General features: G+C 33.8%; 1 protein-coding gene across 5 annotated transcripts; it reads left to right on the plus strand.

Moving 5' to 3' along the window:
- Window positions 1–1,313: 1,313 nt before the first annotated feature.
- LOC110813954 (transcriptional corepressor LEUNIG_HOMOLOG-like) lies at window positions 1,314–18,076 on the plus strand. 5 transcript variants are annotated; one of them, XM_088215386.1, is made up of 19 exons: window positions 1,319–1,678; window positions 1,801–1,874; window positions 2,019–2,085; window positions 2,184–2,281; window positions 2,666–2,775; window positions 2,882–3,159; window positions 3,268–3,343; window positions 3,454–3,565; window positions 4,618–4,667; window positions 4,754–5,023; window positions 6,177–6,248; window positions 6,451–6,678; window positions 11,043–11,184; window positions 11,268–11,377; window positions 11,810–11,959; window positions 12,094–12,249; window positions 12,350–12,466; window positions 12,611–12,808; window positions 17,622–18,076. In XM_088215386.1, exons 3-19 carry the CDS (start codon window positions 2,054–2,056, stop codon window positions 17,763–17,765), a joined length of 2,343 nt encoding a protein of 780 aa, XP_088071512.1. In that variant the 5' UTR covers window positions 1,319–1,678; window positions 1,801–1,874; window positions 2,019–2,053; the 3' UTR covers window positions 17,766–18,076. The 5 variants fall into 5 exon arrangements, with proteins under 5 accessions (XP_088071515.1, XP_088071514.1, XP_088071512.1 ...); XM_088215387.1 differs by having other exon boundaries at window positions 1,806–1,874; XM_088215385.1 differs by having other exon boundaries at window positions 1,819–1,874.
- The last annotated feature ends 1,225 nt before the right edge of the window (window positions 18,077–19,301 follow it).

Here is a 19,301-nt window from a genome sequence, read left to right on the forward strand (position 1 = left end):
CATGTTGATCCAAACTTTGAATAAGTCCCACACATTAATGATCACCAAAACAAATAATTCTTTTTTATTAAAAGTGACAAATGATATTGCGAATTTGAATAATCATCAAAGTATGAATTAGATAAGATGCAATTTTTAATATTATGTTTTTAAAAATAAAATATAATCATCATTTTTTTAATATTTTTTACAATAAATATAATAATAACGATCGTATAATATCAAAGAAAAAAGTATACAAATCTTTAAAATATATATTTTTTTTTATGAAAAATATTTCACAAAAGAGTTCATTAAAGTTGAAAGTGTACTTAATCTTTAAATTAAATATCAGATTTTATATTATAACATAATTTATTGTAATGACTAAATTAAATTATATTTAATAATAGGATGACTATCATTTACTCTAAATAAAATACTATAGATGAAACATATATTTTTAAAATTTATTTATATTTTTATGATTATTAATTTAAATGATGATTAATGATGAGACTGCTATCATTATCTTTTTTTTTAAAAACCTACAACATGCACATTACTCATTTCTAACATATAATATCTTATTAGGAAAAAATCTCAATTATGAATAATAAATAATACTATAATACGATAAGTGATTTAATGTTCTTGGACCTCATATTTAATAATTGAAAAGCTTGTTCTATGTTTATATAATTTTAAAGTTAAAATCATCATATTATCGATAAAATCACATTTGACGCCATATTAATAATTAATACTATTGAAAAAACTAATAAGATGAATATTATATTATGTTAAATGACATATTAAACATCTAAATGTTAGCATATTAAAATATTATATCTAAATAAATTCTTATTGTGAACTTTGATTTTGACAATAATCTACATAAATAAGATAATCACTCTTAAACCGTTATTTTAAAATATTAAAATCGTATAAATTTAAGTAAATTAACAACAAAAAAAACATTTTTGCTATTAATTTTTTTCTAAAATTTTTAATAAGTTATTATTATTATTATTTTTTATTTACTATGTTTTGATTTTTTAACTTTTTCAATTATATTATAATTGTGTATTATTTTTAAAAAATGGACCAACACGATTGGATTAATCGTCCCGGGATTCACTTCCGTGTGTTACAAGACCTCCTATTCATTCCACAAATTAAGGATTTTGAGAATGTTCACCAAATTATTACTATTTTTTAAAAAAATTTATATAACACTGATATTATGTAATTAGGGATGATAAAGCAAGGGAAGTGTGGCTTCCGTCCTTATCAAAATATCCTTTCCTATTTAAACTGGAGATTAGATCGGACGGTGATCACGTCGTCACCGTAAATTCTGCCCCCAGTTTGGTTGGGGCAGAATGAAATTACTGTCCTACCCCTATCATTGACCGTCGAACTGTATATTTGACTCACCAGAATGAAATTTTCAAATGGGCTTCACGGCCTGTTCCTCTCGGCTAATTCGTTAACAGCAGCTTCGGAGTCTGGGCCTGAGGTCTGGATCAAAACCTCCACCCGCACCTCAGCTTTGCAGCTTATTCAAACTTCTCTTCTCTCCGTGTTTGAGCTGTTCCAAACTTCCGAGCTTAAAACAACTCTTCAACTCCCGAATCACAAACCCTAAATACCTTTTCGGTGCTTTTTGAATTATCCATCTTCTAGTAATTAACAGGTAAGAGAACGTGCTACACTTCTGTTTGGTTCTCTTTCGATTGTAATTTGATTGTTGAATAAGTTTTTAAGATTACTGAAAGGCAGTGATTAAATTGAACATATAAAACAATGGTTGATCAGTGAAGATCTCTGTTGCAGCGATCCTGATATTGGTAATGTGGTATTTGATCCACCATAATTGTTAGCTTTTTCAGGTCAGTTGTTATCAATGTAGTTTCAATTCAATTGCATTTGCGCACTGTGTCGATGGAACTGTTTTTGTGTTTACATTATCTATTTATTGTTCGTATATTTTCTATTCTGTAATTGAATTGTGCTTCTTTTATTTTCTTCTTTAGTTTTGAAGAGTCGGTTTGCTTATTCGGCTAAGGCGATGGCGCAGAGCAATTGGGAAGCAGATAAGATGTAAAATCTAATGTTGCTAACTGTTCTCTTTCTCTTTCTCTCTCATCTATCGTAAGTTGCTTACACCCTCTGTCTTGTGTCTGTTGCTTCGTTGCTAGGCTTGATGTCTACATTTATGATTATCTGATGAAAAAGAAACTGCTTGCCACTGCGAAGTCGTTTATGACTGAAGGGAAAGTCTCGGCGGATCCAGTAGGTAATATATTCTGAAACACTATTTTGCTCTGCCAGTGATTATTAAATTGGGGTGGTTTATGATCAAAACTATGTAGGAGTATGAACAAATTCAATGAAGAAAAGTTACTTTGAAACGAATGAACGGATGAAGCTGACTCTGTGTTTGAATGAAATATCAGCATGCAATATAGTATGTGCCATTAATGTTTAAGTAGATTGTGATATCTTAATTTAATTCATAACTTTTTTGATCTTTATCCGTATAAATCAATTTGAATCTTGACTTTTCTGATTCAGTTACTCGAATTGGTTACATTGATGTAATGACTGTTTAGGTTGGACCATATTTGGATAAAGGTCTTTGGATAATCAATATCTGTAACTACTAGCTTTCTATATGCAGCAATTGATGCCCCTGGTGGGTTTCTTTTCGAATGGTGGTCTGTTTTCTGGGACATCTTCATTGCCAGGACAAATGAGAAACATTCAGAGGCTGCAGCAGCATATATTGAGGTGGGTTCATTCATTTTTAATGAGGTCTCTTATAACTACTAGCCGGTTCTGCAACTCAATGTGGCCTCTTCCTTGCCCAATCCTTGGCCAACGGTTTGATATGTAGGCACAACAAATTAAAGCAAAAGAACAAATGCAGATGCAGCAATTTCATTTAATGCGTCAAGCTCAATTTCAACGTAGAGATCCGAATCATCCTTCACTTAGTGGTCCTGTAAGTGCTATAACTTCTGAAGGAATGCTTGGACAATCTAATGCCAGTGCACTGGCAGCAAAAATGTACGAAGAACGTATGAAGCAGCCAAACACAATGAATTCAGAGACATCCCAACCCCTTCTTGATGCTAGGATGGCCCTTTTAAAACCAGCCGCAAGTCATCCTAGGTGCGTTCACATCTAATATTTTCTCGTGCTTGCAGTTTTCTGCCTTCTTTGGGCATTGTTAACTCCTCTCTCTCTCTCTCTCTCTCTCTCTCTCTCTCTCTAAAACAGTCAGTTGGTCCAAGGAAATCACGGAAGTGTATCTGCAGCACTACAGCAAATTCAGGCACAAACTCAACAAACAACTGTAATTACTTGTAAAACATGTTGCTGTGTCCGCCGCTGCTTTTTCCTCTAATGCTCTATATCTAATGCCTATCTGTTTATAATAGTTTTTTTAAAAATTATTTTTTCCAGGACATCAAAAGTGAAGTTAACCTGAGTGCCTCCCAGAGGTCATTGCCTATGGATCCTTCTTCAATGTACAGCCAGGGAATCATGCAATCAAAACCTGGAATGGGAAATGCAGGTAACAAGTCTTTTCTGAAAGGATACCTAGTCTTAATAGGAAATAAAGTGAATATAAAAAAGGGCAAAACATGAGTTTCTAATAAGGTATTACATTAGTGATTTGGGTAGATTTTTTTTCACTATGGATTTATAAGAAGCCAAATTAATCTCCCATCAGCGATGTGGATTCTGAAGTAAATTGCCAAACCCAAAACAGTCAGTTATTTATGAATGTGATTAAGCAAATTGGTATAATTCAAAAAAGGATAAAAATATCGGTTTTTTGTTTGGTTATGATTATAGTGACATCTAACTAAATTAATGAGATCAAAATATAAGTCATTTTTCTATAAAACACATATATATATATACATCAAATGGAGCTTAACAAATTACTTCCGGGATTACATATGAGACCATGACTTTTCTCACTTTTCCCTGCTTTGAAACACGTTGGGGAAGTTATATATGAGGTCCTGACGCTATGTGCTGTTCCTAACTTCCTCTTGGCTTTCATCAAGTGTTAGTGAATATCCCATCTCGTTGATCAGAAACAAGATTATTTCTTCTTATTTTATAAACCTTGATTAATTTTTATGGTGGAGGGATGCCAGAAGAGATTGATTATTTTCATTATGATTTATTATATATAACAATGATATCAAGTTATATCCTAGAAGGATGTGTTATCATTGCAAGCATGAGTGGTTTTCTATTCAAGTAAAGAGCAGAATAAATAGTTACTGACTGAAATTTAAGAGTATGCAATGAATAGTAGTTTCCTGAATCACCAACTGGTGACAAAAGTCATCAGACAAGGTTTTTTTTTTTTCCCCTAAAAAAATTTTAGTTTTAAAATTAAAGTTAGCTTGTAGCTGAGGGTTGAATTAGAGCACTTCAACAAGGAGGCTGGAATAGCTAATCACAAATTTGATCAATTTAGTCGAGCGTATTTGGAAAATTTTTCCTAAATTCAAAATGGCACCAAACCGAATCACTGCTGTCTCTTTTATTGTTGAACTAAGTCATGGTTAAAACTGTATTATGATTAATGCCTTTTCTTTTCCCCAGGATTGAATCCTGGAGTTGGAGGTCTTCCATTGAAGGGGTGGCCATTAACTGTAAGTGCATCAGTGCCATTTCTCCTTCAGTTGTTTATTCTATCTGGCTGCTTGTTACTAACAGATGCTCTTTTGAAATTATTCAGGGCATTGATCAAATTCGACCGGGTTTAGGTGCACAAGTTCAGAAACCTTTCTTACAGAGTGCAAATCAATTTCAGCTTTTGCCGCAGCAACAACAACAGGTCTTGGCGCAGGTCCAGGCACAAGGAAACATTGGTAATTCACCAGTATATGGAGATGTAGATCCTCGAAGGTTTTCAGCATTACCTAGAGGCCCTTTAAATGCAAAAGATGGCCAACCCACTGCAAATGATGGATCTATAGGTTCTCCAATGCAGTCCACTTCATCGAAGGTAAAATTTAGCACTGTAGCCTCACAAGATCTTATAATAGCATCAGAATGCATGTAAAGGATCCTGCTAGTACTTAAGTTTTCTGTCTTCTTTTGAGTTTCTCATTCTGCTACTGTGCATATATTCCTGTCATGTGGTGATTAGCGACTTGTGTGAAGTATTCATTCCAACCCACGTGGAAAAAGTATAACTTCTTTGTTATGAGCATTGGAGAAATTTTTCCTTTTGATAGTGTGTATCAGTGAAAGAAGAAAAAAACATAGAGCCTAAGTAGTTTGATAAGTTGAGTTATTCTTCCATTTTTCAGTATGTTGTGTCATTATTTTCTGTTCTGTTCTATGTTTCTGCACGTTAAAAGTTTTAGTTTCTTTTTCTGCCACCTGTCAAATGGGACTTTATTTTATTTGAATAATTTAATCTCTGTGCCTGAATAAGACAGTTCCTAGTTGTCAAGAAGCAGGTGTGTGCAGGGGCTGTTGGGCTGTCTGAACCTCTGGTGCAGCTTGGCTGGCAGCTGGTGGGCTTCTGGTGTGGCCAAAATCATGTTGTGCAGCTAGGCAGCAGCTGTGGGTTGGCTGCTGGTCAGCAGCAGTGGGCTGTGCACCAGCTAGTTTCCTCCAGCTATGAATGCCGGTTCTTAGTGATGGGTGGCTGGCTACAAAGGCCAGCCGTGTTTAAAATTTTGTGCTTTGTTTCGGCGATGAATACTGATTAGGATTTGTAAAAAAAATTATGATATTTTTCCTATAATTCTGATACAATGTGGAAGAATAGAATATTACATTTTATTATTGAATGATTGAGTCTTATAATGCACAGCTTTAAGTATAGGAAACGAAATACTTAAATTAATTACATCTAACCTTATGTAGTAAACTACACATATATACTTCCTGACAAGTGTATTAGCAAGTAGAAAGGTTCAAGGAAGACCCTTTCTAGTGAAGCTACAGTTTCTGTGAGCCCTAATAGGATAAATAATCTAGGTCTTACATCTATTGTTTGCAGGGGTGTACTTGCATGCTTGCATTCATGTGTCCGTTTATACAAGAAGTTCAATCTATTCGTGTCTGTGTCTTGTAATTACAAAAATGCTAACCATAAATGCAATCAATTTATTATTATTTTTTAACTATGTTTTTGGTTTAAGCAGATCAACATGCCACCAGTACAACAGTCTTCTTCTCAACAACAAGATCCTTTGCAGTCACAGCAAATGCAACAGGTTTTCTTTACTTTCAGCACATGTAACAAAGTTGTTCGTTTGCTGTTCCCATTAGACTAAAGATTGGTTTCTGAATCAGTTGTTTGAGCTTTGATTGTAGCTTTTCATGTCTAAGAAGCTCCAGTTAGCTATTAACATTATAACTTTGTAACATTTTCCAGCCATTTTTTGTAAACTGATGCTTCTCAGTATCATGTGATAGACTAACCGAAAAAGGAAGGGGCCTACGTCTTCTGGACCTGCTAATAGTACTGGGACCGCGAACACAGTTGGTCCTTCCCCTAACTCTCAACCATCAACTCCTTCAACACATACTCCAGCTGATGGGGTTGCTATATCAGGCAACTTGCAGCATGTCAATAACATGTCGAAAGGCCTGATGATCTATGGTTCTGATGGAACTGGTCTTGCGTCATCCACAAACCAACTGGTACGTACTTTTGGCACATTGCTAACTTCAACTAAAGGAAGAAGTTAAAAGGATTTGTGGTATCCGTTCTTCCTATCTTATTCAAACCAGAAGATAAGTAAGCTAAACTTTAGGAGAGGGAAAATCACACAAATCCCCTCAACTATGTTCTATTATACACTTACCTCGATATTCTAAAATTATATACTTACCCGAAAGTTAATAAAATATATCAAATTGAACTAAAAGGACAGAAGATATGACATCTTTTTTCTTTTTATATTGTAAAATTAATTCATTTAACAAGAAATAAAGAAAATATAATGTAATTAACATATATAGATATATAAAATAATATATATTAATATTAATAAGTAGTATTGATATAAATTAATAACAAATTTGTTAGTTTATATAAAATATTAATGTATTTTTCTTGAGTGTATAAACTATTAATGTATTAATACTGAAAAACTCAGAGGGTGTTTTACGATTGCTAGTTTTCCTCTTGAAAGCAGCTTTAAGAACTTTGTTCTAATAGCTGTATTTGGTAGCATAAAGAGCGGGTGTTTTTTTAGGTTCTGACATCTCGTTCTAACTCTTTATGTTCTTAGTTTTCTATGAAGTTTACTAAGGTTTTTTCTTGATATTCACTCAAAATTAACAATGTATAAATATGATAATATACATTATTAAATATTTGCAATAGGTATATATTTTCAATTAATTTTTTTTTCACAAAACATAACTGCTTATGTTTTACAATCAACACTTTATCTAAATGCGAATTGCTTTGTTTTTTTTCTTTACGTAACTTAAAGTGCTTTATTGCTTTGAGCATATTTCTTTCAGCAATACTAAACACCCTTCCAATATTAGATGACCACTCAAATTTAGTTAACTGTGAGCTATTAGGAGTTCCGTTGCTCCTAAACCTTTTTTGGTATTGGATACCAATTGAATAGTCAATTTTGGAATATAATTAATTATAAACTTTAAAATAAAATTTGAAATATTTCAAAGTAATTCTATAATAGTTATATGTTAATTAAATTTTTTAGTTATTTAATATCAATTGAAAAATATTAATTACAAAAAAATGAAATGTTAAAGACATGATAATATATAAAGAAGGGTATTTAACACATTTTTTAGAAATATGCTATGTTGACTTTAATTGACAAAAATTAGGCGGTAAGTGTATATCATCAAAATATAGCGGGTAACTGTTGTAAGTATCAAACTATTAACAAAGAATAGACAATACTGAAGTAAAAATTCTCTTGCAAAGTTTCATTCTCTGTTATCTTGCTTTGCGTTTGTTATATCTGATCATTGTCGTGTCTAATCTATCCCATTCAGTTTATTTCTCCTTTCTTCATTTTAATCTCCACTTTCTTTGGTTTTACCTTTACACTTCAGTTCCTCACCTAAATTTTTTTCTACTTCCAACTGATCTGTGTGGACAAATTAGTTTAACCGATCCTTGTCCTGTATTAGTTGGTATTAGACCTTCTATACTTGTCTTCCGCCACTTTGACACTGCAAAGAAAGAAACAATAATTAGGATTTTGATTTGTTGCTCTCATTTTCCCGTCGGTTGCTTTACCACTGTCCATGATTTCTGTTTGGATGCCGAGAAACAGTAGAAAAAGAAAAGTGGGTTAAAATTTCAACCTTGAATTTCCAGCTACAGTTGAGAGGTTATTGGACCGGTTTGCGCGTATTGCATTCTACCTTGTTTGCCTTTTTTTTGTTTTCTTAAATTGTTATGTTTTCTTGAGTTTCCGGGACACAAACAGTGGTCTGAAGCTGAAGAAACTGGCCTCTGCTAACGGATGGGAATTTCAAGTAATGATGGTTAAGAATGCAGGTGGAAATGGTGATAGTTGGGAATGAGATGAATTTACAAATATTCAAGAGCTGAAGGAAGAAGAAGATGCTGATCTTTCTTTTTTTCCTTTTTTTCCCTCCCTAAGTTATTTTTTCGTTTACCAAACAAGAATCAATGTATTTCTGTTTTCCTGTTTAAATCTAGACAAATGCAATGCTTTAAAATAAATCTAGAAGTTCGAGGACGAAATTGTAACAAAAAGTACATTTAGGATCAAACTTTAACAATTGACTATGGTTTGGGGATTAAATTTGATATTTGCCTTCTTTATTATTTAGTGTTTTTTAGTTGTTTAGCTTATTTGGTTAGATTTTAAGTTATTTAGAAATTTAGATTATTTAAGGAGATTTCAAGTTATAGGAGCTTTTGATTTTCTCTTTAATTGTTTTAATATTTTTCTTGTAAAGACCAGTGAAATAATAACAAAGAGTAAATGATGACCAACTAAAAGTTCCTTTACTACATTTTTATTTTCTGTTGCCTCTCTCAGGTGTTTGCTGTTTTTGATTGTTATTCTTACTTATTCCATTCAATCTCCTCTCCTAATATTTCTTCACCTTAATCTCTAACTTACTCGGGTTACCTTTATTTTTCATCTTCTGACCTAAATTTCTTCTATTTCCAAGTGAACTGTTTTATTTCCAAATCATCTACGGGACAAGCTAGTTTAATTACACTCATCCTGTATCATTTAATGTACTTCAAAAGAATTAGCATAAGTTTATTTTTTCTTATTCTGTTAGGATATTTTTGTTATTTTCCTATTTATCATTCTAGATATAGTCGGATGTCTAGAAACAATACAACTTAGCAGTGCATTTTATTGTTATTCAGACTATAGTTATTGTTATTCAACATTATTGAGATATTGAGTTGATTATTGGGACAGAGATATCGTGTTTTTGATTTCTTATTAATTCTTCTCGAGTGTTCTGTTCGAGCTCTCTGTCCTACATTAAATACTCACACTTACATGTTAGAAGTGTCAGCTAGGGTTTCTCTTTTGGCTAAAGTTTTACATTCTTATGAACCATTTGTTCTCAAGAGATTAAATTCTTGAGAAGTAGAATTCTCAAGAATTGGCCTTTCTCTTCTTCCTATTAACAGCAGGGGAGAGGTCTATGGAGGAATATTTGTTTGGAAAGCGAGAGATGGGGGTCGTGTACAAGATGGAAGTTGGGTAGGGGTAATAAAATTAAGTTCTGGGATAATGTGTGGACTGATGAGGGCTGTCTAAAGGAGAGATTCCCAAGAATATACGCGTTAGTGTTATGTAAAACATGACTGTGGAAGAGGCCTTGGGTGGAGGTAGAAGTGGAATGGGTTGGGAGGTAGCAGTCATGAGAAACCATAATGATTGGGAGTTAGAGGAGTATGAGAGCCTTCTATTGTTTTTATCAAATCTGAAAGTAATAGTGGAAAATGACAAGCTTTTATGGAAATCGAAGAAAAATGGGGTGTTTTTGGTCAAATTCTATTATGAGATACTTTTGGGGATGGGGAAAAGGGATATAGCCTCTTTTCCAGCAAAACAAATATGAAAAATTCAAGCTCCCCCCAAATTTGCTTTCTTTGCTTGGGAAGCCAGCAGGAATGCCATTTTAACGATTGATATGTTGAGAAAGAGAGGGCAGGTGTTGGGGAATTGTTGCTATATGTGTAAAGGCCAAGCGGAGACGTGTAACCATTTATTACTTTTTTGCCTGGCAGTCAAACACATTTGGTCTATGGTTTATGGACTATTGGGGGTTAGTTGGGTAATGGTTGGTTCAATTAGGGAGAAGATTTGGGCTTGGAAGAGAATTGGTAGAAATGGTAGATTTCTTGGTTTAATTCTGTTGACTATATTTAAGATTATTTGGAAATAAAGAAATAGAAGAGTTTTTGAAGGGGTTGAAGGGGATATGGGTAAACTTAGGGATACATGGTTTCACTTGTTTGGTTCTCTAATATTGGGGCATGATTTGTATAGGGTGAAAGATTTTGGGTAATATGTGATTTTTTTGTACATGGGATGGCACCAATTTGGTGCTTTGTTAATAGAACTATACTTTTTATTTTTTTAAAAAACTTAGAATGGGAGTTTTATGTTACAATTTATTTTCCCTTTATAAAAATAATTTCGTACTTAATCATTTTGCATTTTGTAATCATCTTGATTGTGGACAAAATCTTATTGTAGTGAACAGTTCCCTTAAATGATGAGAAACTTTTTTTTTTGGGGGGGGAGGGGGGGTGGGGGGGTTGGGGGTGGAGTTTTAAAAAGCATAACATCTTCAAAGCAACATTCAAATGAAAACTTTTGTCTTTACAAATTTCACCTAGGTATCTCTCCTCATTGCATCAATTGACTGAGAATTATGAGGAATCCTATTTCCAAGAATTTTAATTTCCAAGGTTGTCATGTGGACATATGAACCCTTTTCCATTTGTAGTTCTTGTAAAACAAACAGGCTTCTCTCCTTTAAAAATTAAAATTTTTATACTGCAGGAAGATATGGACCATTTTGGAGATGTTGGCTCCTTAGACGATAATGTGGAATCCTTTCTCTCACCTGATGATGGAGATGGAAGGGATTTGTTTGGCTCATTAAAACGAAACCCTTCTGAGCATGCTGCTGAAACTTCCAAGGGTATTTATCCTTTTGTACTTGTAGTTTTATATATATGACTATTTAAAGTAACCAGAATCCTAGCTATTGTTTCTTCGTCACAGGTTTCAGCTTTGGTGAAGTGGGTTCAATACGTAAAAGCAATAGCAAAGTTATTTGCTGTCATTTCTCTTCAGATGGGAAGTTATTGGCTAGTGCTGGACATGACAAGAAGGTATAATGCTTTTAGAAAATCCCATGAGCCTATGTATAGGGCAAAAAAAAATTTGAAACATAAGTACTTTTGGGCACCTCTTGATGGTTTGTTATTCTTTTATAATCACATTTCCATAAACGGATAATGTTTTTTGTTACATAGGCTGTTACTACTGAGTTTAGCTGTAAGCTCATTTAGCTGCATGCTGAAATTTGGTAACATTATTTGGTTATTAAGCTGAGGGTTGTGAAAGGATTGAAGGTGTTTGTTATAAATTAATTATTTCCTTGAATTTACGTGTTAGATTTCCAGGGACATCCATGCCTTTAGTTGGTAAATAATTCTAAGAATTCTAAAGGGTTGAAATTTGAGGGTTTTTAAACAAATTGTGGGAAAAAGATCTGGTTATTTTCATGTACTCTGTAGCTGCTTACTTTATCATGTTCATAGGTTGTTATTTGGAACATGGAAACGCTGCAAACTGAATGTACTCCAGAAGAACATTCTCATATAATTACAGATGTTTGCTTCAGACCACATTCAACTCAGCTGGCCACATCATCATTTGACAAAAGTGTGCGTGTTTGGGATGCTTCAGAGGTAAATTTTTACCTTGCAGGAGTAAAAAAAATATTAGAAAGGAAATTTTCTGGGAACCTTCATGTTTATTAACACCAATAATTGTTTCAGTTTATTCCATTGGCAGTTGGCACTTACTTTAGCTGATTTTGCAGCCAAGCTATAGCATACGGACATATGCAGGTCATACATCACCTGTAATGTCCCTTGATTTTCACCCTAAGAAAAGTGAACTGTTCTGCTCTTGTGATGGTAACAATGAGATTCGCTTCTGGAACATCAATCAATATTCTTGTGCCCGTGTTTCAAAGGCTAGCCTTAGAACTCTCCTCTAATTTTTCTTCTTCTATGTTTTTAGATCTCTATCTAGATTGAATTTCTTCTCTCCTAAATCTTAGTCATTTGGTGCAGGGAGGTAGCTCACAAGTTAGATTTCAGCCAAGAATAGGACACTTGCTGGCTGCAGCTTCAGAGAATGTTGTATCGATCTTCGATGTTGAGACGGATAGGCGGACACTCCTGCTACAGGTACAAGCATGTCGAGCACCATAAATATTTAGAAAGGGCAAATCTTTTATCAGCACATCTATATTGGCATTGTTGAAAATTGAGACAATTTTCATCTTTCATCTGGAGTAACTGAAATTCATAGATGATCTTTTTGTTTTTCAGGGGCATCCCACTGAAGTTCACTCTGTTTGTTGGGATACAAATGGAGATTATTTGGCGTCTGTTAGTCAAGAGTCTGTAAAAGTATGGTCACTGGCTTCAGGAGAGTGCATTCATGAACTCAGTTCTAGTGGAAACAAGTTCCACTCTTGTGTTTTTCATCCAAGCTATTCTACTCTCTTGGTCATTGGTGGCTATCAGGTGATGTTATGTTTGCTTTTGGCTATGAGATATCAATTTTACTCTTTGACTAGATGTCAGTTAATTTCTTTCTGTTTAATTCCTGATCTGCATTCAGACAACCCATGGAATAAAGACTGCATTTGACATAGGAAAATATTTTCTAGCTTCTGTTTTTGTGCTCATATTTATATGTATATATTTATTGTAAAAATTACATGGAGGTTCTTGACATTTGGGCATAATTCCCATCCAATTAGAAAAGAAACTTTTTGGATTGGAAGGCTTGATTTCTCAATCTTGATGGTTGTGAAATAAAAAAAAGATCCTTCTTCTTATATCAATAGTTTGATAATTATTAACTCCAGTCTTAATATTTTTGTTACTCTTAAATATCGACATTAACCCAAGATTCAATATCCAACCTTGTTTTTGAGACAAAAGTTGAGAATTCTCCAATCTAAATATCTCCTATCCAGATTTTTTTTGCTATAAAAAAATATTATATTCTCCTAAATAATTAGAGCCATCAAACAATCGTAAGTTTTTAGCTAGTACACGAAAGTGCATGTTATGATTTTTCTATCTATCAATAACTGAATATATTGCACAATGGATGCGAAGGAGTAGATCATTACCTCAGTAATAATAAGCAAAACTAATATTTGTAGTGAATTCTCCTGTTAAGTAGTCATGCATTATGATAGGAATTCCCAATTTTCTGGCCAATACAGCCTTTTTGATCATTTCTTTGCATGTATCTGCAGTATCATTACTATTTTAAAGAAGTAATATAGTAGTCCTTGTAGAACAAACATATTTGCCAATTTTAGCCCAGCTGCTAGACATACATTAAATTATATGTGCCATATATCAACCACAAGAAACGATTCTCTTTGGAAAAACAAAAAAAAAAGGATTTTAGTTTATGGTAAACTGAAATTACAGTAAGATCAAAGAAGAATTTGGAAGTGTGGATAGGGACATATTATAATCTAAAGAAGAAAATTGGACATATTATAATGTAAACTGAAATGACTAGTAGCTATTTTTCAAAAACAATAGATTAGGGTATAATTATATCCAAACCTTGAGAACTTCTACGTAATGTACCATATATACTACATATATACACGTATGTGTATGTATATATTGATTTTATTTTTGAGTCTCTTCTTATTAAGTTGTCCAACGTTAAAATACTTTCTCATGTTGTTTGCGAAAAGGACTGTGTTGGGGCCTGCCTTAGCTTTCCAAACTTGTTTTAAAGGAAAATAGTATAGAATAGGGTCTACAGTAGATGATGTTAATAAGATTGTACAGAGAATTTCCCATCTTTTTTCTACCTTCCACAAATACCATTGTCCTTGGGAGGGTATAGGACGGACTTTTACAACAAAGAGAAGAGATATCCAATCACTTCTCCAATCATTAAGATTTCGAAGTAGAGTGACATTCCATTGGGTTCCACCACTAAACACCAACAAACAATCTCTAACCCTTGTCTACTTAAATTGGAAGTTGCTAAAATACGCAGAAAGCAGTCCCTGAGAGAAGCATTACTGCACCAATGGTCACACCAACATCTGACCTTGTTATCATTACCCACAGTGAATTTAGATAAACTAATCAAGATGCTTCAATCTCTAGCAATCCACCTCCAAGGGCTGACCTTATAAGCACCTCTGCCTTCTTAAAGTACTGCCTTAGCTTCCAACCAAAAATTCTTAGTTTCTACATCTGGCAAGACTAATCGAGATTAGATATATCAGCAAAAGGAGCTAGTTTCCTTAGTCTCTCTAAAGAATGATGACCCAAAAAACTGTGAGTTTGAAGAGGAGTGACTCAACTACTACAGAACTGGCTGCTGGAGAGGAAGAGCTTAGATAGTACAAGCCCTTAGATTCACGTCCTTCACCAATCTCTTTTGCCATGTAATAGCAAGATAATTGTAAACGAATAAAATACAAGACTTTAGGCATATAGTTAATTAATTAAAAAACAACTTTACACCATCAATAACAACTTTACACCCCTATTTGCCAAGAAACTATAAAAGCTGTTGGAGATGATGGAATCGGTTGAACAGTAGTAAAAGAACTGAACTTATTTTGTGGTTGTAGAATCTTTCACCCTATGGTATAGGAATAAAAGAGAAACTAGCTGAATGGTTATCTATTTGGACAAGAGAGGCAATAGAAGTTGAAGCTTATTGGGACACTTGACATTCAAGGAATCTGGAGGACTCATCCTTAGAAACCATCATGGCACCAGATTCACTCAACCCACAGCATAGAAATCGAGCCTTGAGGTTCAGAAATATTTGTAATAAAATTAGCTATTCGATGTGGTGTACCACTATTAACCAAATTCTAACGATGATCATGTTTATGACCATCTTTTCCAAAATGAGGGCACTTCGGCTGTATATCACATCCACTATGACCACCTTCAAAATAGATACCATGACAACCTTCAAAACAACCACCACGCCCTCTCATTTGGCCACCACCATTCTCTTGGGATAACCAAGCAGAGTTGCCATTTATATCTGAGGGAGGTCATATCCTTACAGGAAGTATGCCACAATTATGCACAGACTTCAGCAAAAGAAGGAAGTTAACACTTACTGAAATTTAGGAGCCACAAGCTCAAATTCTGATTGTAATCCAGCCGTGATATGCATATTCACTAATTGCTCTCTTTGCCTTTGCATGGCTTTCACCAGCAGTTATGGATTGATTCATATTCAATTTCCTCACGAAATTGTTGTAGTCTAGAAAATACTGTAGGATAGTTTTCTCACCTTGTGAAGTTCCATAGACAAATCATACAGACGGATCATGTTGCTGGCATACAGAAGATTGGTATAATCCCATATTTCCTTACAAGAATCAAGGTGGGCAGATAAACTAGCAATGTGAGGCTCCACAGAATTCCATTGGAGACTTGCAATTTTGTGAATCTTCCTTGTTGCCATTATCCAACTTCAATGAATTGTCATTGGGGTATGATCAATAAGACTACATTGTCCTGTAAATACATGTTTACTAACTTAGGCCACTGCATGTAATTGTTTTCAGTCAAACATCGAGTAGTAATTTGGGGAACCCACCACCTGATCTAATTGGAACCAACTTGGTCTCCATTGTAGTTTGAAGTTATCTTACTAACACCAAATACAAGCAAATGACTAACAGTAGCCCCCCCAAGCAAACTGATTTTATCCAAACAACCACAAAACTCGAGCCCAATAGACTCTCTGATCATGGAAAGTCAAATTACCCTAACGTAGAAGAAGAATTATCCATCGCCAAAGACCTACCAAACAAGCACCTCAACTGTGAACCAGATCAACACGGGAGACAATTGGGAAAAGTTCCTAGGCCATCTCAGAATGGATCAAATTTGGTCGCTGTTGATGAATGTATTTATTTATTGTGTTAGAAAGAAAATGCAGGTAGGTATTTTAGGAATCTCTATGCTAAGAAACAGATGGTTATGAATAGAAAACATTACTATATAAGAAAGGCCTACTGGCAAATAACTATATAGGAAATATATATTACACTATGCCTGTATCATTTGGAACCCCGTTTAACAGTGGACACATTTGTTTTGCCTCCCTTGCTCCTTTGATCCATTTTTCATAATTAGCCAGACAATTCAATCTCTTCATCTCCTTGGCTTTACCTGCCTTTCTCTGTTTTCTTGTTTCCTGCTTTTAACCCACTATCTCCAGTAGACAAGCAATATTCAAGTCTGCTAAGAAGAGTGTAAACTGCCTCTCAATTCCATCAAAGCTACTCCTTAACGAATTACTCATTTTTTTACACTTTTTCAGAGCTCAATCAGATTCAGAAATTAATGGAACATCCACTGGGCTTTATTTGGTGGACCCTATCAACTGTTCATCTTTGTTGATTTTTCCACATCTAAGCTTTTCATTCCCCCCACGATTCTTTTCACTAGTTGAAGCCTTATTCTTATACTTAATGATCATCATCTGAGATGCTAAGACTGGCACGAGCATGAATTATTTTTTTAAAAAAGACTGACACGACCATGAAGAAGAAGAAAACAGTCTCTAGCTGGCTTAGAGTAGTCACGTGTAAGGACTCCTCACTCAGGTTGCTATAAGAGCACATTGGTTCTCCAAAACTCAGACAGCTCTTGTGGCACCTTTCAGAGGTGGAGCCAAAGATAAGAAAGAGGAAGAGGAAATTAGCTTGGAAGATTGAGTAAGCAAACTTAAAGAGATCCGCTGAGTAGATATAATGGGTGTTTTCGCTTGGGCCTTAAAAAGCGATTCCAAGGCCTTGGGCCTTAAAAAGCGATTCCAAGGCCTTGGGCCTTTCCTCTTCTTTTTTATCAGGTTTTATCTGTTGGAAATGGGCCGGCCCATGGTGGGGTGACCCACCACTTGGCCTGGGCTAAGATGACCTGTTGCTTTGGATTTTGACTGGTAAATTCGGTTTTGAAAATATTTTCGTGTACCAAACTCAGCCATTACCTTTCAATTATGTCAAAAGTTGATATGCAAATGCATTTAGTAGGTTTCAACAGCATTTCAAATAGTTTTACATGGTTATGTCATGGATTACATTTTAGAAGGTCTTGGAGATAAGGCCAGACTTCCTTTTAACTTCTGAGCTTGATTTGAGGTGATTGCTACATTTGGATTCTAGATGAACATTCTTCCTAATTCTTTTGATGGATGATGTGGAATCTTGTCCTCAACTACTATGTCAATAACTGGGGCTCGTACCCAATTGTTTCATAACTCTTAACAAACGACTAATTTTTTTTATATTCACCACTAATCTTGTTGCAGTCTCTGGAGCTGTGGAACATGGCTGAGAATAAGTGCATGACAATTGCAGCTCATGAATGTGTAATATCGGCCTTGGCGCAGTCACCACAAACTGGTATGGTTGCCTCTGCTAGTCATGACAAATCTGTGAAGATCTGGAAATAACTTGCTGCCTTCCTGTGGTTCATTGCACTGGTATCAAGTCTTCGGGCTACTTTCAGGAAAAATACCTAAATACTGAAACCCAATATCTGATCATTATGCATTTTTTTTTGGGCTTTCCTTAATAAGGGGAAGAGGAGGTTCCCTTGGTATTAGGTGGTTGTGGTGTTGTTTTGCGTTCTTTTTTAAATGTTTTCGTTTTTTTGGGTGATCGAGACATTTATGCAAACCTGAGTTGATATTGAGATACTCTTTACTTTGTCTGGGCGTCTTGGGATTTTGATGCAGCTAGAAATGAATTAAACATTTGTATATATACATATATATATTTATTTATTTATTTAGGGAAGAAGATTATCCAATAATTATAAAGAAGTTAATGTGAGGATGAAGATGAATGCAAGAAAATGTCTATGATCTATTTTCTTCTTTGAAATATGCATATGATAAATTTCTCTTCAAAAATTAATTCTCATGTCTTGGGTTTTGGTATACCACATTAAAAAGTGAATGGATAAAGAAAGATTTATCTAGACATCACTTAAATTTTGTGCTAATATGCAAAAACATATTTCAATTTTGAAAATATACCCAAAAAGTTATTTAAACCTGGTTTAGCGGTTAATTCTGTTAAAATCATAGGACTCTCTGTTAATTTGAGTCCCCTGTCTATTGCTTAAATCTTGTCCACGTCCATGTCACTGTTAATTTATATATATATATATATATATATATTCAATATCTCTCCAGAAAAAAAAAAATGTGGGCAATTTATATCTGCATTTTTTTCCTCAAAAAATATGAATTTGTGCGTTATAAAATCAGATTTCTGTAAATAATCATTATTTCTTTTAGAAATTTTTATATTCAAATTGTCATTTCTATCAACTTAAAACAAAAAATTTCACGCATGTATTTTCCAAGGAACAATTTTCTCTCTATTAACTGTCAATGGTCTTTCCCTAGCAAAAGTCAACAACGTATGGATAAGTTTTAATATTTATAATCAAACTTTATTTCATTTATTTTGTTTTTAGAAAACAACGATTACCCTTCATACTTCACACGTGTTATAATGCTGCTTGGCTCAATTTGAAATATACGATTTTATAACTTTTATGATTAATAAGTTATTCAATGAGATATACCCCCGTTAATGTTTTAGAAAATAAATTGTACATGAGCTTAGATATTATATTATATTATATTTTATTAATCTATTTATATGTTTGTTAAAAGTGAACCTTATAAAACTGTTAATTTATTATGTTTCAAACATTTGAAATTTTAAAATTGCAATTTTTTAGAATTACTTGAGTGCATTAAGAATAATTACTTGTTCTAAGTTAGCATTTTCTTTATTGAAAATCTTGTTGCATGAATTTATAAGCTTGCTAATTCATAACTTAATTTAAAACACAAAAAAAATTAAAAAAACGTTGCCAAAATAATTATGAACTTTTATTAACTAGAAAAATATTTTAAGGCACAAAAAATTTATAAATAACATTAAACTTTTACTTTTTACTGAAATATTTA

This window comes from Carica papaya, chromosome 3, assembly GCF_054855325.1.
Source record: "Carica papaya isolate Zhongbai chromosome 3, ASM5485532v1, whole genome shotgun sequence".
NCBI classification, from domain to species: domain Eukaryota; kingdom Viridiplantae; phylum Streptophyta; class Magnoliopsida; order Brassicales; family Caricaceae; genus Carica; species Carica papaya.

Bases quoted from the DNA above. Each gene is read 5' to 3' on its own strand.
- LOC110813954 (XM_088215388.1), top strand. From the start codon at position 2,054: ATGGCGCAGAGCAATTGGGAAGCAGATAAGAT. The intron at 2,086-2,183 runs GTAAAATCTAAT...CTTCGTTGCTAG, and splicing joins AATTGGGAAGCAGATAAGAT to GCTTGATGTCTACATTTATG. The intron at 5,024-6,176 runs GTAAAATTTAGC...TGGTTTAAGCAG, and splicing joins TGCAGTCCACTTCATCGAAG to ATCAACATGCCACCAGTACA.